Source organism: Anomalospiza imberbis, chromosome 6 (assembly GCF_031753505.1).
Source record: "Anomalospiza imberbis isolate Cuckoo-Finch-1a 21T00152 chromosome 6, ASM3175350v1, whole genome shotgun sequence".
NCBI classification, from domain to species: domain Eukaryota; kingdom Metazoa; phylum Chordata; class Aves; order Passeriformes; family Viduidae; genus Anomalospiza; species Anomalospiza imberbis.
The window spans coordinates 8,090,363-8,115,203 of NC_089686.1; the positions used below are offsets into that span (position 1 = coordinate 8,090,363).

Genomic DNA, 24,841 nt, shown 5'->3' on the forward strand with positions numbered 1-24,841 from the left:
TCCTGAGCACTCCACACCTGTAGGTGATCCCCCTGAGCACTCCTCCACAGCTGTAGGTGATCCCCCTGAGCACTCCTCCACACCTGTAGGTGATCCCCCTGAGCACTCCTCCACAGCTGTAGGTGATCTCCCCTGAGCACTCCCCCACAGCTGTAGGTGATCCCCCTGAGCACTCCTCCACAGCTGTAGGTGATCCCCCCTGAGCACTCCTCCACAGCTGTAGGTGATCCCCCTGAGCACTCCTCCACAGCTGTAGGTGATCCCCCTGAGCACTCCTCCACAGCTGTAGGTGATCCCCCTGAGCACTCCTCCACAGCTGTAGGGGATCTCTGCTTGAGTACTCCTTTAGAGCTGTCGGTGATCCCACCCTGAGCACTCCCGCACAGCTGTAGGCGATTCTCCCCCAAACACTCCTGCACAGGAGTGCCAATTCCTTTATTATTGAGGTACTCCCACCCCAAGCATTCACTGGCCGCGTGTGCCCTTCTGTGCCTGTCTGCACGCTCCCTGGGCAGCGCCACACGAGCTTGGGCGCACACATTGCCTGCTCCCTCACAAGCAGAGGTGCACCCACCCTACGCCCTCCTCCTCCACGGCCACAAGCATCCCGTGGCTATTCCTCCAACACGGTGGGCTGGGTATCCAGCCCACACCCACCGACACGCGGGTGCGCGTCCCCCACCCGCGCTCCTCCGCACCCGCGGGTGCCCTGCATCTCTCATCCCCCTACAGCACCTGGCAGACCCCGCTGCGGTCAGGGCAGGGCGGAGCGAGAGCCGCCCGCCGCCCTTTAAGAGCCGCGGCGGGAGCCGCGCTGGCCCCACCCGCCGGCCGCGGGGCCGGGCCGTCCCCCTCATTAATATGAAGGCGGCGGCCGCGGCGGCGAATGGGTAATGAAGCTGTCACTCCGGCACCTACTTGTTGGGTGTCCGCGGAGCCGAGGCGCACAGAGGGCGAGCGGAGCCCGCGGGAGGGGAGCGGCGGCGGAGCGCTCCGGGCGGCCCCGCCGGCAGCCCATGCCCTGCGCCCCCCGGCGCGCTGCGGGCGGCTCCCCCACCGCCCATGCCGCGAGCGGCCGCCGGTCCGTGGCCGGTGGGCTCGGCGGGCTCCTCTGAGGCGGCGGCGCGGAGCAGCAGCGGGAGCAGGAGGCATGCGGGGCGCCGGCTGGCCGAGCCGGGTCCCCCGCGCCGCCGCGCTCGGCCTGGCGCTGCTCCTCGCCTCCTGCGTGCAGGTAGGGATGGGGCGCGGGGGGCTGCGCTCCGGCCGCGGGGCGCCGCGGCTGCCTTCTCCCTGCTCCCTTTGCACCTTGCTAATTTCTTATTTATATTTGTGTCTGCAGTGCTATGTACGTGTGTGCATATATGTGTATGTATATGCATGTCGCCGCGGCGAGGTTAAACCTGCAGCCGGTGAAAGTTGTCGTAGGGAGCCGGGGAACCGCAGCACCGCGCTGCTGGTGCTGCCCCTGGCCGCGGTAGTAACGAGGCTGTCTCCCCTTCGGTTTTTATTTTTAGGTGTCCCGGTCCACGGGCTATTTCGAGCTGCAGCTTAATTCGGTGCGGAATGTAAACGGCGAGTTGTTCAATGGGGAATGCTGCGATGGCATGAAAAGCCCCGAGAACCTGGACTGCTCCCGGGACGAGTGCGACACTTACGTGAAAGTCTGCCTCAAGGAATATCAGGCCAAGATCACCCCGGTCGGACCCTGCAACTACGGATTCGGATCTACCCCCGTTCTCGGTGGAAATATTTTCTATTTGAACAGCAACAAATACTCCCACCAAGGCCGAACTCCCGAGACGGGCAGGATTGTTATTCCCTTCCAGTTCGCGTGGCCGGTAGGTTTTTAATCGCGCTCTCGTTATCAGCCTTTTTTTTTTTTTTTTGTGTGGCGTTCCCCCCGCGTCCGCTCCCACTCCCCCGTTATTGAGCGGGGCCAGCTGCCGGGGCGCTGCCCTGGGCGCGGCCGCCGCTTCCCGGGGCTGCGGGGCACGGCCGGCGGCGCGGGGAGCGGGGGCGGCTGCGCGGCGGGGGCCACCGCGAGCGCTGGGTGCTGCGGGAGCTCCGGGCTGGCCGCGGGAGGAGCCGCGGCCGGTGGTGGCGGGGCCGCGAGCGGCTGAAGGCAGGAAAATGGCAATAACGGGGCGAACCCCCCCCCGCCCGGTCCCCGCCCGCGCAGCGGAGCCCGACGGCGCGGCCGCGGCCCGGCGGGGCTCGGCGCGGGGCCGCCGCCGGCAGGGGGCGCTGGCGGCGGGCGCAGCGCGCGGGCCGGGGCGTGTGCCGCGGGCGGGCCGGGGCGGGGCGCGCGCCGGGGGGTCCCAGCACCTGCGCGGGGCGGGGCCGCCGCACCTGGGCCGGGCCCGCGGCCGCCGGGCCCCGCGCACCGCCTGCGGGCCGCCGGGCCCCGCGCACCGCCTGCGGGCCGGGGGGCGCCGTGCCCGCCGGTGCGGGACCCCGCGGCCGCTCCCGCCGTGCCCTGCCTGCCGCTCCCGCCGTGCCCTGCCTGCCGCTCCCGCCGTGCCCTGCCTGCCGCTCCGCGGCTCGCGCTTTCGGCGTTCCGCCCCCGCACCGCGCTGTTGCCTCAGTCCCCGCCGCCTTGCGCGCGGAGCGGTGCGGGTCCGAAGGGACCTTGGAGACCGTCTCGTTCCAGCCCCGCTGCCGTGCGGAGGGACAGCTTCCGCTAGCCCGGGTTGCTCAAAGCCCCGCATCCAGCCTGGCTGTGAACGCTCCCAGGGATGGGGCATCAGCGGGGGCTGCAGGCCAGTGCTCGTCCTTGTCCTCGGAGCCTGGCTGCATCCTTCTGCTTTTGGGGCTGCTGGGTGCGGAGAGCGCCCGGCGCTGGGGAGCGGCGGCAGGGAGGGAGGGAAGGCTGGGCTCCCTGCCCGGCTGCAGGCAGGTAGGATCCTGCAGGGAGTTTCACAGCTGTTGCCCTCAGCCCTTCCAAGTGGGCCACGGGGTGGAAGCTGGCAAGTTGCGAGGTGCTGAGGAATGGGGATGGTGCAGTGCCCCAGCTCGGCGGGGAGATGCGTATCGGGAGCCTCGGTACCTGCGGATTGCGTTTGGCACCTGGTGACTAACAGATGAAATGGCCCTTGCTGACCTCTCAGACCGTAGCTCATGGGTTCTCAGTTACTTGGAGAATGCCTGCTAGGAATGGTTAGGGACAAAAATGCTTCATTTGCATTTGAAGCTAAAGGAAGCTAGTCTACATAAATCATTTCACTTTCTGTGCTACCAGGGACCCTCCATGCTCTGATGCTCATGTCCTGCAAATTTAGGACTGACTGAGTTTGCTGCAGTTAAATGTTTAAAAATAAAAAAGCTGCAACTGATAAATTTTTCCATGCAGAGGCACTTAAACTCTGGTTGCCAGGTTGGGGTGTTTTGATGGCCTTTGTTGTGCCCTCTTGAACTTGGAAATGTTCCTGTTAATGGGTATAGTCGATACCATAAACCCAGGGTATTTAGAACTGTGTTCTTAAGTTATAGGATCAAAGAGAAAATTCACATTCTTGCTCCTCTTTATTGGCCGTTTAATACAGACTTGATGAAATCGTAAACTCTTCAGTAGGAGATTTCAGTAACGTTAGCACCTCAAACTTTGTATGTTATCTGCATGAGGAAGTAAAGGTAATTTAACTCATGCTTTTATTTTGCCAGTTTCTAGTATTTCTACTTGAAACACAAGAAGAGTTTGATAATCCTTGCACTGCAGGTCCCTAAGCCCAGCCTTCTTTGAATTTTTCTCTGTTGGAATAAGCACATTCTTACCTTGCAGCTGCCGGATATTGTTCTGTGCTCACCCAGTCCTAAGTAAGGCCTGTTTGACCTGCCTCTTGCAGGTGAATTAATGCAGTGCCTCCAGCCCACACTGTCCTGTCGGCTGCTGTTTCTTGTACCTTTGGCTGCAGCATTTTGAGGGAATTGAAATACTCAGTGTATTTATTTTTTCCACCATTTTTTTCCCTGCAGCTGTTGCAAAGCAGGCTGTAATTTATTTAAACAGTGCCACTGCAGTCTAGTGGGTGGTTAGCTCATTTTTGGATGGTTTACTGAATACTCTCCCAGCCCACCCTGGGCGCTAAAAATAAGCTGTGGAGTAGTTTTACTTACAACAGTCCATGGATACACCTATGGAAAGAAGTCCCTCCTGTATGTTGTAGTTAGATCTTGAACTCTGTGTGTTCAGTTTGTTGATGGGGAACACGGCATCTTTGTCAGAGCTGTGCATGAGCTGTGTAGGCTTTGCAAGGAGAGGCTTAATTGTAGTGCCAGTTTATCACAAGGGGTTTTTGAAGTGGATTGAATTCCTGGGTTATGTTTCAACTCCCTGGGGTAATTTCAAAATTATTCTCAAATTATATTCTTTCTCTATTCAAGTTTCCAAATGAGAAACAATGTTATGGGCATAGTCTTTTCCTATGACTTTTATTTTTGCTGTACAACAGTAATGAAGTTACTGTTTCCTTTAGATGATAGGAAGGAGCAAGAGTAAAGAGCATTGGAAATTGTGTCCTTCAGTTATGAAACAAAATTGCTTTGGTGTTGGTAGTGAGCAAAGGATTTATTTCAGTAGCTCTAGCTTGAATTTTTAAGCTCCACGCTAATGAAAACCAGCATGAGTATAATGCAGAGTTCTTGGTGAACCTCACCTGAATGGTAACTCCTTCACTTAGACCCTAATGCAGTAATGTATAAATTGCTTAGGGTAGGGGGGAGTTTCTTAAAGTCTGTGTGATACTACTGTGTCCCAAGCTATCAGTAGCTGTAAAGCAAGTAATTTCTTGAAAAGTGATTTGTTTTGTTTTACTGATTTTCCTTTTTAATTTTATGAGGTAAAATTTTTCAGTTTGGACAACTGTCTCTTCTGTAAAGCTGCAGTACCAGAGTTCAGTGACTTCTAGTGTTTGAAACAGTGTCAGTTATCCAGCTTATTCCTATTTCCTGTCCTTTTTTTTTTTTTTTTTTTTTTTTTTAATATCATTAGTCTGATCTCTGATTTGCAAGAGGGAGCTTGGGATACTGCCAGAAAGTTTTTAAAATTGCTACCTTGGGATACATCATCCACAGAAATCTGGCAGTGGGAGAGGCTGAGGAACAGCTAGAACAATACAGCTGTCTTCTTCACCCACCTACCTCACATTTTTTTCTTTGCCTCCTGCTGTAAAACTTGAAGCTTAATGCTTGTTTGAGATTGTTAACAAACAAATGATGCAATTAAAATTTATGTGCAACTTTAAAACAAAGAAGACAGAAGAATTCAAGTAGCTTTGAAGTTGATTCTGATCAGTTACAGTTTAGGCTTGTTAGTCTTAAGCTTTTTTTTTTTTTCTCCCTAGCACAGAGCTGTTTGTTCAGACACTGAAGCTTCACAAATACCTGGCACATTAATATTTATCAGTAGCCATTGGCATAATCTTAGATTTGGGGTTAATTGAAGGTTGCTTCTGAAGATGCTGTTTTAAAGTTAGTTATTCCGTGGGATGGGTTAGGTGGAACCATTTCTTGTACTCCTTTGCAAGATGGCATGAAATAGAGTTGTGTGTGGTTTTTCCCTCCACCCTGTTCTTTCCCTCAGGGAATTCAGAGTTTTTCCTGTACCGTAAATGTTGGTATGGCATCCATTACTTCAGTTAATTAGTCATATAGAGGAATTGTTCTGACTAGTTGTGGATGCTGAAATCATGTATTACAGTATGCATCATTGGCTCCTCTCAGCCCCTCTGGTTTTGAGATCCTGCTGTGACTGACAGCACACCCATGGGTACTGTATACTCTGAACTCCCCAGGTGAACTTCAGTGTTCAGGGTCTTGGAGATAAGCAGAAACAAGCATTTTTACCTCTCCTTTTCCTTGGTGCTTAACTAGGACTCTGTAACCAATCTGAAGGAGAGGTGGTAGAGGTTCAGGCAGCCCTTGCAAATGGCTTCGATAAAGGGTGCCTTCCCTGCTAGGATTAGGCAACTTTGATTTTTTTTTTTTTAGGCACTTAGTGTTTTTTCCTATTTAGAGTGTGATTCTAGCACCTCTCTGTTACCTTCTGAAGTAATGTTAACTCTCAGGTAGATATAAAATGTCAATTTTAATGTCCAGGCTGTGTGTGAGTTTCATATGTGTGCAGTCCATGTGTGGATCTCATCCAAATACCTGGGGGGATTCAGTCTTGATCTAAAATGTACACAGGAGTGTGAGCCATCAAATATGTAAAGCTATTGAGAGGATAGCTTGGCTGCAGCAGTAAATGTTACATTTCTTAGAAAGCAACCTGTCCCCTCCCTCCCCTGCCAAAACCTGAGCAGGAATACTTGACCTTGCAGCTTTTATTGCTTAATGGGTACAGCATTCTGCCTGGCACTTTCACGTGTTGTCTGGTTAACTGGAGGACTCTGCATCAAGCTCTCCCGGTGCTTTTAATTTGAGAGATGAAGGTGGTTAGGGCCCTGGAAGACATCTAGCCTTCAAGCTCATTATCTGGGATCCTTGGTGCCTCTAGGGAACTAGATAGTCTGGCTGTAGGAAATGCTATTGTCTATTTTTGTTTGGCTGGTAGACCCACAGTTGGTCTACCTCCTGTCTCAACACAGCCATCAGTGCTCTCTGATCAGGATCTCGAGGCTTTGTAATGAAAATATCCTGGATTAGATTACTCTCTGCTCCCTGATAGAGTAAACATGCATCCTGTCATCTTGGATGACAACCCATGGGGACAGATATGCTTAAATTAGGCAGGTTAAAGTTAGGCCATTTAGCACTGGGAAAAGAGCTTGTGCATGGCTGTAGCAGAGAAACAGTAGGTATGCTTTTTCTTATGAAAAAGATTACGATCAGGGGAGACACACAGCAAGCTTTACCTGTAATTAGTTGTTCTTTGCTCCATTGAAACTCCTTCTTAAGGAAAGTGCTTGCAAAAGCACAGTTCCAAGCAAGACCTGAGGGTAGGGAATAAGAAGTAAGAGCAAGACCTTATGCCAAAATGTAAAATTCACCTGGTCATGATGGGCTGTGATGCACATGCGCTGCACCTTGTTAGCTCAGGAAATCAGCATGGAAAAAATAATCTAGTTGATAGCTGTATATGGATGATCTACATAAATGTTTATGTAAAAAAGGCTATTTACCAGTAGCCTTTTTTTCCCCAGGTGGAAGGCTTTGCTGACTCTACTTGACTTTCCCTCCCCAAACTTAGTGCATGCTTACTACCTCTGCCTGGTGGCCTTGTCAGCAGACTCTGGGCCTCCTGTGGAGCTGACACGCCAAAATATTTCATATTTTGCCAAAACACCTGCAGTCCTTGTGCTCACAAGACCTTCCCCTGCTTGTTGCAAATCATGAACAAATACACTGTGAATCAGAAAACATGGATCCATGTTTCCTCACTTTTGGGGAGATAGACAATGGAATTTATATGCTTTCACCTGCTCAGTACTGCATTTGCCTTGAAGCCTTTTTGATCAGAAATGAAAGGTTGAGGAAATGGTCTATTATAAAAACGATATCCCTTGGCTCTCAAGTGACACAAATGCAAAAGGTCGTTTTCAGGCTTTGTTTTGCTCTTTCTTAAAAGAAGATAATGGAACGATGTTTTAGAGAGTGACTTCAGCAATGCTGGGAAGTGACAACTCCAGTTGATTTCAATAGCAGCTGCAGGTGTCACCTCTAAAAAAGAACCAAGGCCTTAATGGTGACCACTTCAGAACCACTCTTTGAAAAAGGGATTTATTATTGGCATGCTGTGTGTGCCAGCAACTATTTGCAGCTTGCCCAGAATAGAAAGTCTAAAGACTTAAGTTTCATGTAACTATAGGAAATCTGTCTTCTAATTTTAAGCAGAAGTGCTCTTTGCGATCTTAATCTTTCATGCATTCATGTCACTAAATCTAGAATTTCTTATGTCTTTGAAATAAATATGCCTCAAAGGACAGCATTCTGCTAACTATTTAAACTTTATACCTTGAAGTTCTGGGGCTTTTTTGAATGTCACAGAGATGGTCAGATAGTAAAGAACACTTCTATTTATACTCCTTGAAAGTTTCCTTAAATAAACATGTGCTTATTTATTGGAAACACTGAGGCTGAAGTCAAAACTTGCAGACGAAGTCCCTCACCTCCCAGCCACTGACAATGTGCTTGTACACCTCTTGTCAGCTCTCTAATCTTTATTCCAGAAGGTGCTCCAGCCAGCCTATCTGTGAAATGCTACACTCCTAGCCACACAGCTGGTGTGGGCATTAAATCTTTGACTGAAAATGGAATAGGTATTAAAGTAGTCAGGATTACTCTTACACGAGAGGATGTGAGGTAGAAGCAGAGCATGTTTGATTCACTGCAGTGCAGTAGAGGCTTTGTAACACTGTCTCTGGGCTGTTTAAAGATGTTCCAAATGCTGTTTTCTCAATTAAAAAAGGCTGCATAGGAAACGTGTGCTGAAGACATGACCACTTGTAGCTTTAATCTTTAAACAATCAGGTTTATCTTGAATGTAGTTGGGGTGAAATTGTAATTGGTTTGTGTTGTATCAGACTTGTGATATTTGGCCTAATTAGACTGTGTTCCCACTGTATTTTAAGTGGCTTGAGTGATCCTGTAATGCTCAAGTGTGAGTGTAGATGCTGAGGAGCTTTGTGTGGCAAGAAGCTGCCTTCTATGTTTGAGGTTACTGCTTGTATTTCTTGTGCAAATGCAGCTTGGTTTGGGAACTATTGCAGGTTCACTGTTTTTCAATGCAAAAGCTGCAAAGAATTAAGCTTTTTTCAAACAATTAATAATGTGGAACTATTGTATTTTCTGGATTTGGAAAATGCCAGAAATAGTCTCATGAATTTTAGTATATTTGTTAATATATATTTTTGTCACAAAGCTTTTCATGTATGAAAGGAGATTTGAGACAGACGTGTAAGGTAAATCATGATTTTGTTTTTTAACTTTGAAAATTACTTTTGTCTCCTGTGGGCCAGTGGCTGCTCTGTTGAGCAATGCTGTCGAGTCACTTCATGTAGGTGAGATGAGTGGAATTCATCCTTTTTTGTGTAGTCTGGCTCCTTTGCTTGTTTTTCCTCTAGGTGTTGCTTTGTGTTGGCTCTGAAATACATGCTATGAGTGTACTTTAAAAACTACCCTAAGCTCATAAAGCAGCTATGATCACATTGTATACTTAGTCATCTGCAGGAGCTTTAGGTTACTGTGTGCCAGAAAGCTTCCCTCCCTGCTCTTCTGAAAACAGGCCCAGTGTTTTGTCAACTCTGTGTGAGTCCTGCTTGTGTTGCCTGCTCTGTTTCAGAGCTGCTCAACCTGAAGAGGAGACATCATCAGAAAGTGACCCTGCCTTTCCTGCCAGCACACCCATTTGCTTTCCCTTGTTCCTCTCCAGTTCTAGCTGCAGTAATTCTCTGATCTTGAAAGAGCTTGAGAGCATGTCAGGAAGGAGGGAGGCTGCTTCAAGGAGTGAGGAGTTAAGGGTGTACTGGCAATGCTTCTGACTTCTTGATGCTTATCCATTTGCTTACCTGAAGGAGAGTTGCTTCTGTTCCTTGGCAGTAATTCCACCATTCCCTCCCTCTCCTGCACTGTGATAAACCTCTGATGGGCTTTTTGCTAGAAATCTGCTCTGGCTTTGGTTAGTGGGTGTCTAAAACGGGTCAATCTCCGGTCACAGGTGACTGCTGGCAGTCTTGTGCTGTATCCATTCAGTGCTTTGGAGCTGTTCAGCTCTCACAGGAGCAGGAGGTGGAGGTGCAGCCTGACCCTGCCCCTGCTCCCAGGGCTGGGCATGAGCCAGTGTGGGTAGGTGAGAGCATCTCTGCCTGTTCATGTTAGACACCACTGACCTTCTGCCTCCCGTGGGGTGGTGGGGACCCCTGAGAGCTGCTCCTTCCCTCCCCTCTGTGCACCTGGGGAGGGACCTGTATGGAGGGACAGAGCTGAGGAGAGCGGTGTGATGGCTCTGGTGTAGATCACCTCGAGTCAGGGAGGGGTGGCCATCCCTGATGTAACCAGTCTTTTGGTGCCTTTGCTTACTGAACAGGAAAAAATACTCTATATAAATGATTGAGTGCTGTCTTCAGCAGTCTGCCGTGTGCCCATTGATACTACAGACAAGCAGCGATGCTAGACTAGGACTGAACAGATGAGTTTATTTTTTGATTGCTCCAGTGCTTTTGCTTTTTTTTTTCTTTTTTCTGGTCTGATGGCCAGACTCTGCTTGAAGATGGTTAATTTTAGAAGTCCAATGTGTGCAACATATAGTAGATGCATTTCAGCATCACCAAAGATTGCAATACGACTCAGCTCTGAGAGAAATGCTTGCTATTTACCTGAAATGTCTCTACCACTGCTTTTGCTATAAACAATTTTTCTTGTAATTATATTTGGGGAATTATTTACAGTTATAAAATGTTGCTTAAGAGTTGAGCTATACCTTATGCTCATTTGTTAAACCATTCCCAAGGGTTTTCTTCATAGTTGTAGCTAGCCTTTAATTTGTATATAAAGAAGAAAAGTTAATTATGTATTTGATTTTTACTGTTTCAGTTGCTAAAAAAAGTGTAAAAAGCATATTTAACATGAGTATCTTCTGATAACAAGAACTCTGAGCTGAATCATGTAGTAAGCCTAGATTTTATCTGTGGTTGCAATGACTGTTTGCTCCTCATTAGAAAGCTGCATTAGATAGAAGGGACAAGGCATTTCAAGGCTAAATGACAATCTTAGTCTTACTTGATTAGAGCTTGCAGGGGTTGCTAAGAAACAGCCTAATAGTCCTTGAGTAACCAATTATATGCCCCTAGGACAGATGCACAGGTGCTCATTCTCTGAAGTTTTTTTGGTTGGGTTTATTTTTTTAAATCTGAGATAAGGCTGGAGTATTAGTACACAAACTGCAATCTGTTTACATCCTGCTTTGGGCTTGAAAGTCCTTATTATATATATCTTGCTCCCAGCAGGATGTGTTCTGGTGGGCTTTGTTTAGTATGTTACAATTAGTTTATTATAACATTTAAATTATTGTTGTAGTGCCTCTTCTACTTCCGCATAGTCCGCTGTGTCTCTAGTCTCTCAGTACTTTATAGTACTGTGAACATACCATCTTAAATAACTTTAAGCATATAACATTCAAACTGGATAAATTTTACATTTTCAGACTCTTACTGAATCTTAATACTGATGCAGTATACTGCAGTAGGTAGAAAAATATCCTTACCCCTTCATGGAACTTGGAGCTAATTATTTTGTGAGCTAAGAGTTAACTAAAGTATCAAATAGGGTTAGCTCCTTTTTTCTTGCTTTTTTTTTTTTCCCTGAATATGTATGATTCTGTTTATAGCATTGCAAAGTTCAACAGTCTATTTTGTAAAGACAGAATCTACACTTTTAATGTAATAGGTCCTGGATTCCAGCTGGAGAACATAAGATCTCATTAGGGAACTTGTTCATACTTGGAAGACTTGATTGATATATGCTTTAAGCAGTAAGTTGAGAAATATTTAAATAGCTTAATTATTGATCTTCAGTTAATCTTCTGAAGTAGAATTTTTTAGGGTGTGCAATTTTTGGTATTATTTAGTGTTCTTCCTACTGACTGAGGGCAGTTTTAACAGCACTTGTCTGGTAACTTGTGCTACTGCTTAATAGTTTTAGTTACTGTTGCTGCTTTTTTTTTTTTTTTTTCCTTAGTGGTGATTTTGATAGTTCTGACTTATGTTACAATGACATGATTTTCCTTGTATCACAGCATGGAATTTATACTATAACTGGCTACATGTAATCAGCAAAGTCTAAAAGTCGGACCATGCTTACTTAGACTGTTAGGGGCAGGTATATCCACGTGCTGCCCCTCAGTAGTGACTGGGTTTTGCACACCACAATGACCTGCTAGCACCCCTGTGGTGGTTATAAACTGTTGTTTAAATTGTATGTTTATATATAGGCCCAGAATATTTTAGTGTTGTGTTTGGCTGTTACCTTTGTAGAACAGTATTTTTCCATGATTCATCCACATGTATTGGTGCTTTCTCCTATCAGAAAGTGAGGAAGGGAAGGAAGTAGGGAAAGTGAAGTGCTTGGACTTGCACAGATGTGCAAGGTGTTGGCTGTCAGATATTTGGTGCTCCTGCACTGCCTTCTGATGTTTGCTGTTCAGCTGTGATAACTTCAGGGCTGTGGGGAGACTACCAAGCTTTAAGCCACACATCTCTTGTTCTGGAAGAGGTGAAGGTAAAGTGGTTGCCCTGGTGGCAACCCAGCTGGTGGCAATTCTTCAGAGATTAATTTCCAGAATTCAGATTGCCTTTATCTAACACTGTGTGTCCCGGGCTTGGACTGAGGGCTGTCAGAATGTTAATTGTCACAGGGCTCAGGCAGAAGTACAAACTGTTGCGTATCACCAGAGCTTCTCAAGCTGCTCATATCTGCTCCCAGATCACTGCAAATGTAAGGTAAACAAAATAAGCTTTGACTGACAGGAAAGATAGTCTTGGCTTGTGGCAGCTTGCTACCAGTGATAATTTGTTTGTCCCTAAGCCATTAGGATGGATTTTAAAGATTTGGTACTCTGTGAATCTTCAGCTTGCCAGGGAATCTGGAGAAAGTTGGAACAGCAGGGAGTCAGTGGCAAATGAAGTGCTGAAACTGTAAAGTTGTCACTGGGACATATTTTTGATTTATGGCTCCAGCTTTGGACTTATAAAATTACTCTGGCTTTTTTTAATGTTGGCCTACTTTCCATGGCTTTGTTGTGTTCTCTATTGATACTCATGCTTATGAGGAAAGCTCTAACATTGTAACCCACCAGAGCAGTAACTAGGGGTCAGCAATGAAATAAATTTGAAGACTTTCTGACATAATCTCCCTTTCATAGCTTCTAGATCCATGGTAGTGGGAGGGGAAGGGGGAAAAAGAGAAGCATTCTGAATTTACATGCTTAGAGTAAATTTGCAGGGCATGTGCTTACTTTCAAAGGCTGCTTCATGTACTTTGCTACCGTTGTTACAAAGTTTTCCTTCCAAAGGTGTGCCCATTTGTGATTTTTGTCTGATTTGTAATAAAATAAAGCTGCTTCAGATCCCCTCCAGTTTACTTGAATCTGAAAGAGATGATTGGATATTGATATTCTGATGCTGCTTTGTTGGGATTGATCATGTCTTGGTTGTTGTATATTCAAATTGCTTGGAATAGTGGGCTACGTATGCTATTTTATATTGTGTTTCTTTGCTGCTGTAAGCAATTAATTTTTAATAGTAATTAAATCAAGTGTAGTGGTTGGTGCTGCAAATGTGATAAAGATTTACTGTAGCCACAAAGCACTGTTCAGAAGAGTCAGTCCTGCTGCTGGGATATGATCAAAGCATTTGTTTCAGGGATGTGTTTATAAACTTAGTTTTTTCACAGCTAAACTCTGGCTCTACCATGTCTATTTAACTGTGTGCATAATCCCTGTTTAATCCTTTATTCAAGTTCATTGTGTGTGTTGATCTACATGAAAGAACTTGCATCCACTCTTAGAGTGGTGATTCTTATTTTTCTGCTCAACTTATTCCTGCAAATTTAGAGAACTAAAGTAAGGTGTTTTATTTCTGTTTGCTTCTCTGCCAGCCTCTTTAGCATGTGCAGAAGTTGAAAACTGAGCTGCTGGGGGCTGAAATGAAGGACAGTTTAGGTGTGTGTTGTCCCTTTCTTTTGGATTAATGACACTTCTCTTCCTAGCCATGAGCAGTTCTACACTCTGTTTGATAAGTCTCTTGTGGAAATGTGACGTTCAAATGGACTGAAACTGTTGTGTGACTCAATGTAGCAATAAAACAGAGACAAACAGAAACACAGTATTTGTGTTTCTTATTGCTGAGAAGGCCTGTGGTGATACCTGTGCTCAGAACCAAAGCCATGGGAGGGAAAGGATGGATTTTGTTTAGAGTTGCATGAGGGTTTGAGCCATCAGCTGCTGCCATCACCGTGGGCCAGTGGAGTCTTTGGTTCATGTTCTCTTTCAGGTGTGGCTGCTGCTGCCCAAGGAGCTCTAGAGGTGACTCAGTTGGGTAGGACTGATGAGGGAATTGAAGAGGACTTAGAAAAACAGTGCCACAATCTCTGCTCCCTTAGGAACAGTGGTTGAGTGTGCGCCTCTCCCCTTCCAAAGGCAATCTAGAGCTCATTAGCTGGAACTGTGGGCATTTGCTTTTACAAAAACAAAGGGAAAGATTGCCGTGCTATCAACAGCTAACATTATGTAAAAGGGTTGAGATTAAAACACTACTCTGTATTCCTGGGGTCTTTGCATACATAGAACTTGGGGGCATATCTGTTTTTTATATATTTGCTTACCTTCTTAGTATGCATATTTCCAATACAAAAGAGAGTGCATGCAGGTGTTCTGTGTTTAGAACAATAATTAAAGTATGTTATTACATAGTTAGTTTAATTCCCTCTTGACTTCAAGTTGAAATTATAATGATGCATGGCTTCAAGTGCCCAGAGGACACTAATATCCATGCCACATGGAGTGCAGAGGGGAGGGGAAGAGCAGTATTAATTACTAGTTCATCTTTGAATTCTAAATATTAGCATAAAACAAGTCTTGCACTGACCGTTAATGGGTCTTCATGGTTGTTACATACACTTCAAAAGAGACAATCTAGCTACACTTTCATTAATGCAACAAGAAAGTGTGTGTATAATGGGCTTAATTTATCTTGGACTTCTTCCAACACTTTAGGAAAAGAGTGGGACGTGGATACTTGGTTAATATCAAGTTTGTCTGAAACAGTTCAAAGGTGGTAGCAAGGCTGAAAGCTTCTGCTTAAATCTAATAGAGTGATGTTCAGATGGTCCCCAAGTGTCTGCCTGTACTGTACTTGCACATGTCTCTTTATCTAAGTGTCTTTTTTTCCTCTGTTCCCTAATTTCATCAATACTTTCTTCTGTTCTTTGCTATTGGATTAACTGGGTGGATTTCTGGAAACTCCAGAAAGTGCCAGCTCCAGCTGTGGTGGAAAGGACTGAAGCTTATTAGCGGTGAAGTCATAGAAGTATCTTAAGTTGTAGCTGGATTATTTCCTGTAACATAATGATTGGGGAAAATGTGTGTTGACACTTAATCCTATGATCCTCTATCTAAACCAGTGGATTCTGATTTTTTTTTTTTTGTCCACTAAAACTGGATACTAGTAAAGAAACATCTACTGGAATTGCTACTGTGATATTGTGTATAATTTTTTATTAATTTCATGTCTAATATCAACAATGAGCACCTTGTGTTCTCCCTGAATAGGATGGAACACTGTTATTTAAGGTTCAAATGTGTTTTCAGGATTGCTGCACGTGGGGTTAATTTAATTGTCCTTTCTGCTGCTTTTGCTCTAGAACTCTCAAAAAGGGAAATGCAGCTGGGGGATGTTAACTAGGCTCTCCTGTTTGAGAGAGAGGCAGAGTACAAACTCTGATACTTGTTTGACAGTTATCAGGTAGGCTACTAGGATGTTTCTCTTCCTTTTATATGGTTGTAGTGTTCCATACGAAATCCTATTGCTCTGGTTGGTACCTGTTAAACTTAAAAAGGTGTTGGTAATTGGCTGGCTTTTCTACTACTTAATTTCTTCTAAGGTGTAGAAGAATATCTTGCTAACGCTCTTTTATATTCCAATATACTTTCAAGAAACCTCACTGGGACAGGCACAGTAACACCCGTATCAAAGGACACCCAAATATGTGTTAACCCAAATATTTGTTAACTTTTAATCAGACTACACAAGGTTTACTGTATATAGATAGATATCTTGGGTAAATTAGCAGAGGGGAGCTGTGCCTGTAGGAAGGATGACTAATGGTTCTTCTGTAACTGTTTTGTGTTCTGTGCTCATCATTAGCTCTTATCAACTACTTGAAACAAAGCAAAGTGATGAGCAGAGTGGATTAAGACTGTTTTCAGGTGGATTTTACCTTGTGTACATGTCATTCTTCTCTATGGTGTCTTTTTTTTCTTTCACAGTGGTCATGTATAAACAGCATTGCTGTGCTCAAGCTGCTGGGACGAGCTTGCCTTTTTTGAGGCTGTTTTCCACATGCCTAAAGCTTTTTATGAGATGCTAGGCCTCTGCCCAGCAGGTCTGAGGATCAGCTCCAAGATGCTTTTGCCATGTTTTTTGTTGCAGGTTGGAATAGAATTGGTGAGGTGGGCTTCCTTTACCTGGAAGAAAAGCAGTTTCACAGAGTTATCAAAGGCTATTGAGTTTCTGTAAGTCTTTTCTCAGGACTTGTTGGAAACCTGCAGGAGAAGGTCTTATGTGCTTACTGACAAAAACTTTTAAAGGCATTTTTTCCTTACTGGAGAGTGTGAAAAAATTCAAGTGATAAACATTACCAGCAGTTGGTTTACCTCTGTATAGGTATGGCTCCAGAAGGCCTGTGATGTCTTAATTCCTGCTTTTTCTACTCCTGTTTATTTTGATCTAAAATGCATTTCCTGAGGTCACTAATGATTCTGATCTCTGCTCAAATTCCAAATCTGTGTTGTCTGAGGCCTGGGCTGAGCCTGTAGCAACTGTCAGGCACAATGATATTGAGGCATACCCAAATGGCTGAAAGGATGTGTCTGCTGTTTCCATTTATCAGGAGTACTCCAGGGGTCCATGCAGGGTATCTAGGAGCATCTTTTGGAAATCTAGCTAATTAACCTGGTTTACTCTGAAGAGATCGGTTCTTCCAGTAGCTTGTGTCTGGGATCTTGTGTAATAACAAGGAAATTTATATGTGATTTTAAGCTGTGTTTTATGGAGAGTAGTGTTACATTTGGGGTGGTTTAATCAAGTAGGGGAAGTCCTGTAGCAAATCTGTGAGTGTTTTTTTACTTTTTATTCCCTTTCATCTTTTAAGTCCTAACATTTTTAAGCTGTTATTTCCAGACTGTCACAGATGCTCTTGCCTTCACAGCTTCTGTGCCAGTCATGCTAAACTAATCTTTGCCTTTCCTATTCTATTCTTCCCCTAATTCTCCCTGGAGAATAAAGATGATGTTTTGAAAGCTGTTTTGTTTCTTAGACTGGCTCCTGAGTGGCTGAGAGGCCCAGATTTTAATGGGGAAAGTATTTCTTGCTTGCTCTTCAGCTGGTATGGAATAACATGTGTGGCTGGTGTGACACTTGGCTCAGTGACACACGTAGACGGTGCAGAATCACTTTCTTAGTGGAGGAAGGTTAATTAGGAATAGCACTAGCCTTCATCTGTGCCACATGGAAGCCAGTGGGAGTTGGTTTTGGCTAGAGTAAATAGGATAGCTGAAGTTTGGGGATGAATTGTGAAATAATTTCAGTTATTTTTCTGTGTAAACCTTAGTACACCAGTCTTCTCCAAAACAAGTAATGTTTTTTTCTTATGGTTAAAGCAGGATTTTTGTGCAAAATGTGCTGATGAATTTTTATGTGAAAAATTGCTATGAAATCATTAAGCTTTGTATTTCACTTGACACTTGTCAATCTTCTAGTGAAATAAGTGCCTGCTGTATTTGAGCATCTCTGCTGTCTTGCCTTGAATGACAGTATGTTCTGCTTTGTGTCACCTGACTTAATCACTATTAAAAGCCTGTCTGGATTACCTTTTCCTCAGGGGAACTTTCAGAAGCCTACATTCCTCTAAACCTTTATTCTAAACAATAAAATCTCCCATTTAGTAGATTTAGCTCAGCTTTACTTTATCTGAATATCATTTGTTGCGTTCACTGCAACAGGTACCTGACTGAATAGCATGCACGGGTTGTTGATTTCTGCATTTGTTCTTTGCATGTGACATTTCAGTGTTGCAGAAAGGAGAATCTTGATTAGATTTTTCAATTATGTCTTCTTCTGTCATGGTTTTCAAAGAGGAGTTCTGAGATAAAACTATAAATCTGATTTAGAATTGTGCTTTGTTTCCCCTGGCTTCCTTTTCTTCCTCAAACACTGCTTGGTCACAATTTTGATTATCCTGGAATAGACAGTAATGGCTCAGGCAAGTGTGCAAGATTCCACACACAAGTGTAATTGTCTTATTAATTTCAGCACTGTCTTGTTTTAATGTCAGCCATCAGAAAGAGTGAAATACTTGCTTCAGAACCACACCTCTGCTGGAACGGGAGTTCAGGGAATGTAAACAAATGTTCATAGGAGATCAAGGGCAAGAATATAGAAAACTGCTTGTCATTGTCCCTAGCTTTGCTTTCAGTCTGAGCACCTCCAGAAAATAGTTGTGGTTGGTCTCTCCAAAGTATTTGTGCCAGTTTGCCCTTGGGCCCACAAAACTCTTAAAACCACTTTTCCCTTGGGCCATCTGTGTAGCATTTTGCCAAGTTCTGCCTAAAATGCCGTCTTCTTTGACTTCATTTCTTCTGGCCATGATTCCTGTTAGCTCCCTTTCTTACCTTTTAGTTCTTGCCAAGACCATGGAAATAGATGATCTACTCCTGACCCATCCCCAGGGCCTGTTGCAGAATTTAGGCTTCTGTCTCCTGTTGTGTCTTCTCACATACTCCTCTTGTGTCTTTTCCAGACTGAGGAGTTTTGGCCAATTCTTTAATTTCTCTCATGGAAATAACTTGATTCTTTGTTCCTTCTTCTTGCATTTCTCTGGACCTTTGATTTCTACAGTCCCCCTCCTGGAAGATTTTGGTTTTTCTCTAACTTCTTTTCCTATCCAGGGTGCTCTTTACAACAGACTTCTAAATATTAAGTAGTCAAGACATGGATAAGAGTGGGAGGCAGGTCTCTTACTGTGATCAAAGAACTTGAGTTTGTGAAAGGAACTTGTTTATCTGGGAGAAGCTGCATGGCTTTGGTGGATTGAAGGAGTAGCTGGTTATGGTTATCATAAGATCTGTTTAGTGAAACCTTGCTTATCAGTACACATTTGCACAGAAGAACAAGGTCACAGGTGTCATTAACCCAGGGTTGTGACAGGCTCTATGAAAATTAGTTTACGTTCAACAAGGTTGGAAGCTAAAATGAGATTTGCAATGCTGTGCTCCTACTACACAGAGTTCAACAAAGAATTCTGAAGGATACCATGGAAAGAAAAGAATAAGACCAAGAAGTTGTTTAAAGACCACCTACGATGTTATTGTTCTAGTAACTAGAATAAAGTTACTGGTCATTCATCTAAGACAAAATTGATTATTTTTTTGTAAGCATTAAGCTTACTTATTCAGTTGGGAAAAAATAATCTTTCCTCCTTGTTGTATTGATTAACTTTGTAAGCCAATACTTTTGTGGAGACTTGTATCACAGAGGAGGTGCCTAGAAATGGCATAGGCAGAAGGCATTTGCAGTAAAATACAAGTGTTTCAAGAAAACTGACAGCTTTTAGCATGGATTGGTATTAAGCATTGATATTCTTGTTTCTAGCTGGTAAATCTCAAGGAAGACAAGTTATCATGGGTGTCCTGAGTAGTGGAATTTTCACTGATGAGTTTTTTTTTTTTTGTTCTGAAAGTATATGGAAAACAGATGATTTCTAAGTCAATCCTAAGGTGTTTGCTGAAATTTAAGTTGCCACAGTTGGCAGCTCGGACTTCATAGTTGGAACTTAATCTCCCTGAACACAGCAGAGATGTGTACATGCTGGAATCAGGGGAAGGGGGATGGATAGGGTGGGGATGAATAGCAGACAGCTATAAAAAGCAGAGGCAAGCATTACTGCTGTTCCCTTGGACTAGCATTACTGCTATGTGTGTAATGGTGAAAGGCACTGCTTGAAAATAGGGAGGGGCTCTTCTAGGAGCTGAGAGAAATCAGCAGATGAACTCTTCTTCAGGTGAAATCCTCATGTGGCTGCTGCCTGTTCACATCTCCTGCGGTTTTTTTAAATGAGAAGCCAATGACTTGTTCCTGGTGCTGTGAAAACTGTTCCTAGGGTGCCTGTTTCATTTTTTCCTCAGGGATGCTGCTGCCCTGGCTGCAGCAGCTGTCTGACAGGTGCTATCAGAGGTCAGGGCCAGTGCTGAACCAAATGTGCCATCTCTGACTTGCCATTTGTCACAAGGTTGACTTGGCTGAGATGTGCTTTGAGTTTCTGTCTAGGGTGCTAAGTTACAAGAAAGTTGTGGAGACTTTATTCCCATGGTTTAGCTTCTCGCATGTAGATGGATCTCCTGAGGGCTCTCACTTTGCTTTTATGTGGTCTGAGGTGACTGTATTAACATCCTGCCTTGAGGAGATCTAGTCTGTCATGGCATTTTGGGCTTTTGTGAAAATGGGTCTCTGTTCCCTACAGTCATTAGCTAAAGCTAGTATGTGACTTGATGATTTTGAGAACTCCACAGCTGAAATGTTTGCTGTCCCATGATATATAAAGACCACTTCACACTGGGAAACTCCTGCTGCATTCTGCCACTGCAGGAGGATCAGAGTATCTTCAGACTTTCACCTGAAGATCTTACTAAAATGTGTTCTCTGGCAAGTTATGTCAGGATCCTGGTGGTTTGATCCCCCTGGAGAGAAGCACACTGCTCCTGTTTTGTAAAACACTAGGCACTGCCAAATAGGTGTTGTAATACCCCTTTGAGTTCCTCCTTCAAGTTGTTTTATCTTTCAGATGCATGCAGCTGGTTGTTGATAGGATTCCTCCACCTAGTTGCTGGGTAATTTTCTTTACCTGAAGTGAGTCTCTACCTGGGTGTTAAATTTGATATATTAACTCCAGGACTGACTCTTATTCACCTGTTGTTTTTATTTGTGCTCTTTTTGCAATGAAATGATCTTAATAGTCTAGATTTCCCTCTGCCACCCCCATATGCACACACACATACACACTCCTCCAGCTTAGGTTTTGCTTAGTTTGGTGGAGGAGTGGAATGAGTGTTCAGACTCATGTAGGTGGAGATACCAGCCTGTTGTCTGTTAACCATGGCAAAAAATAGCCCCTCTCACCCCTCCCTGGTTTTGCAGACTTCCTAAAGATTGTCAGGTGGGGCTAATTCACAAAGAGTTCTCCTCACACAACAGTAGGGCTCCAGAGTTTGTAAACATCATCTTGCTTTTGTGACTGGGCCAAGAGGAGTATAACTGCAGTAATTGCACTCAAATAGAAAACTTGAACTTGCTCAGCTACTTTCTGCTATCTGCTGCTGATGTTTGCAGGACTCTAACCCAGCTTTCCACTCCTAACAAAATGGGGTTGTTTGGCCCTGGTTTCCAAAGAGAAGGCTTTTGTTTAGGAGTTACTATGCTCACTCCTTAAATGAAAAATGAAGATGTAGAGGATGGTCATCTTTATGATTTTGGATGGTGGATGGTCTCTGAATTAAACGGGCAAGCTTCTTGCATGCAAATGGCTGAAATATCCTTCAAGTTTCAGAAAAAGCCCTCTACCCTGTCCGTGTCCCCAACCCCCATGGTCCCCCCAAATCGGGATGATTTACTCTTTCAATAAAGGTCCCTATTATGTCTTTTTAATGTCTGTTTATAAAAGATAAACCTGCAGACTGTCTGTCTGCCCTTAAACATGTATTAACTGTGAGTGCTGGATCTTCTCAGACTCTTTCTTGATTCTTTCCTTGTTCACTTTCCACCTCTGGGTTATTCATGAGGAAGTTGTATGAACTTGCTGCAGAGTTCCTGGGGAAGGAAATGGAATATGCTTGCCTTGAAGTCAGCTTTTTCCATGGCAAGCAGGCGTGCCTGGGGGAGGGGGAGAGGTGCTGAAAACAGAAGGAGGGGCAAGCCCCCAGACCTGTGCTTTTCTCACTTGGCTCAAAGTTTCTTTTGAAAGCAAGTGTAAGAACTGACCGTGCTGATCAAAACTTAGTGGACTTGGCTGCAAGAAATGTTAGTGGTGGCTTGTTCCAGAAGTTACAAAAATTAACCTGCAGTAAGACTAGTGATGTGCTATCCAGTGTTTGGACAGTTGAAATATTTGAGTACAAATGTTTCCTGTGCTTGATTGAGGTTTGAAAAGAAACTGTAATTACTGGAGATGAGACACTGCATTTTTACTGTGTGACTGTAGAACAGGAAGATAAGGTGGGCTTGGGATTTGTTTAGGAGCAACACTTTGTTTCTACTTCATAGCTGATTCCTAAAACATTTTTTCTGTGTAGACAATCCAATCAGTCCTTTTATTCATGTGAAATTAATAACTTTTTGTCTGTTAACATAAAAGTCACAAGAGAATGTTATTGATGCGGAAAACCTAAAGTATTGATTTCAGCTCAAACTTCACCTTTGGCATTTTTCAGACTGTGGGTTGGAGACTCTAAGTTCTCTACCTGACTGAAAAATGCTGTCGTCAGATTGCTCATCTCTCTTGGGATGAAAATTCTGACATGACTGGTTTGCCAGAAAAAAACCCTACCTTTTGAATGTTGATTTGCAGATATCAAGGTGATAGAAACAGTTCATGAAAAAACAGTGCCAAACCAATATTACAGGTCTTGTTTCCCCCCCTCCCCAGAAAGGAGGTCTCTGGGATAGTTTGGGGAGTGTTTTGTTTAGTGTAAACAGTGGAATAATGCTTTGAAGTTGCTTGTGTCAACATCAGTCCTGAGGAAAAAAACACAACTGAGGCAGCATCACCAGGATCAACAGACTTAATTTGTATCTTTCCGAGCTACTTGGCATATCTGTTTAGTTAACTCCTACGAAGTGGCTCTTGCATAAGCTGTGCTCTGCTGCAGGAGTGCACTGATGCTCTTCGACTCGTAGCCTTTAACATCTTCTGAGTTTTGATTTGATGAGCACAAATGATGATATTGTGTGTTTAATTCTATCAAAAAATAAGCCTAATCACCAGAGTCAATAGAATCAAGTCTGTTTCCAGTGCTGTATGCTCCATAGACCCATCCCCACCTCCTCAAATGTGTGCCATGGTCACTTCAACTATATTTTCTAAATGTTTTTCTAGTACTGGTTGAAATGAACAACAGATAATACTTCACAAAGCTTTTTGTCTAGATCAGACCAGACTGGAATATGCATGTCCTGCTGTTCTGTTAGCCTACAGCAAGAGTTATATACAAGTTAAAGAAGCAGGTGTGGTGTGTGTGTGTATTATGTGTCGGGCTCGTGATTTTGGGGCATTCTTAGGATACTTGTGTAGTGTTTTTTGTTAGATTTATGCATGAACTTGAGCACGCTTACATCAACAGTCTCTGTGGAGAACATGTTCTTAAATAACTTTTAAGCAAGTCTGTTCATATTAAACATACATCAAAAAACCAAGACACTGCTGGATGATGTGAGGTTGTTAAATATTTGCCATATAGGTAGTCCTTAGGTTCTGGACAAGAGCTAAATTAATGCAAGTTCTGTTGCTGTTTTCTGTAAGCACAGTTTAAGAAAGATGTCAGGTGTCAATGTCTCTGCTATAGATGAGTTACTTGCAGCTGGTGTCAGTGGATGTGTTGGTTGTTCTGTGTTAAGACTTTCTGTAAAAGATTGCAGATGTGACTAATGTCAGCTGGTGGTAGAGTTTTCATAAAATGAGTGTGGCCAGTGTGAAGCTGAAAATATCCTTTAAAATTTATATCCATTAGTGTTATTAAACATCAGTGCTTACTCTGGTTATTAGGTAAGGTTATGCTCAAGGTGAGTGTATGGTGTTAAAATTTCCACTAATAAATAATTTTGGTAGCAAAACATGTTTCTGATGATTGAGCCATACCTGGGAAGCTCTCAGTGTTGCATATTATGAACATATTTAGTAACACAGATGCTTTTTTGTAAGTTTTCAGCTGTTGTTTTACAGTGAAGTGCAAAATTCAAAGACATGTAAGCAGATCTAGTGCAAGACTTGGTACATGTGGTAGTGGGCAAGACTGGGTTTTTTGAACGAATGGGTTAAGGACCAGTTTTCTCTTCTGAGGTGTAGTGTTGTAATGTGATGATCCATTGCACTACCACAGAGAGGAATTCCTCTTTCAAGTTATTGGCCAGCTGAAGATGGGGAAGGGTGACAGGTTGGGTTGGTAACCTTAACTATTTTCTCTAGAGGTAAAATACCCATAAAAATAAGTTTTACAGTTGCATTCTTGCTGTGTTTGTTTGGAGTTGTTAAAGGGTGACTGTGTAACTCAGCAGAGAGCAGAAGTTACCCAACTGAGAACTGTCCCAGCTGAAACTGACGGTCCAGTAAATCCTCATTCATCTATCAATACTGTGTAATGTCATTTGATTAACATCTCTAATCTCCTGCAAGTGTGACTGCAAGCCTTCCTGAAAGGTTACACTCCAAATGCTTGCTCGTGTGAACAGCCAAGTGCCAGCCTGGTCACCCATAAAAGTAGACACAGGGAAGTGAAAGGATTTAAAAGTATTTGTCTTGTCTTTGCTGTGTAGGTCCTTTAAACTTATTACAGGTGGGCTGTGGTTCTTGATGGTGACCAGTGGGAGGGTGGTTGAAGCAAATGCTGGGCCAGGCCTGTGGGACCTTGAGCTTGCAAAGCCATGAGGAGGCAGCACGAGCTGTGTGGGCTCCTTCACATGTTGGACAAGCAACTCTGCCCCAGAGTCATAGCTGCTCGTAATGTACTATTAAGTTTTTATGAGATCGTAAAGTAGTATTTTCTGCTCCAGAGATTATGCCAACTTTTGACCATGAGGTTTGCCACCAGAGCTGTGGGATTTCTTGTTTTAAGCATCTTAAAATGCTTATTTATCCTCATTCACACTGCCCAGCATGATCATGCTGGAACAGTGCTTCGCATGGAACTCTTTACTTTAGCATCCTGAGCACAGATACAAATCTGCTTTCAAATGGTATAATGGGAAGGCATAGATGACCTAAGACACCAAGTCCATCTTAAATTTTTTGCTGCCTTTTGTGGGCAGTCAGATGCAACAGCCAATTTGCAGTAGGAAAGACCAGCCCTTACATAAGTAAATGGATATCT

At 44.0% G+C, this 24,841-nt stretch overlaps 1 protein-coding gene across 2 annotated transcripts in view; it reads left to right on the plus strand.

Moving 5' to 3' along the window:
• The first annotated feature begins 871 nt into the window (after nt 1-871).
• JAG2 (jagged canonical Notch ligand 2) overlaps nt 872-24,841 on the plus strand; it is a 69,053-nt gene continuing 45,083 nt past the window's right edge. Inside the window, exons 1-2 of one of the 2 annotated variants that reach the window (XM_068192221.1) lie at nt 872-1,231; nt 1,515-1,838. In XM_068192221.1, coding sequence (XP_068048322.1) covers nt 887-1,231; nt 1,515-1,838 — 669 coding nt within the window. In that variant the 5' untranslated portion in view covers nt 872-886. The remainder of the gene's footprint in view (nt 1,232-1,514; nt 1,839-24,841) is intronic. The other variant, XM_068192222.1, reaches the window with a different exon arrangement.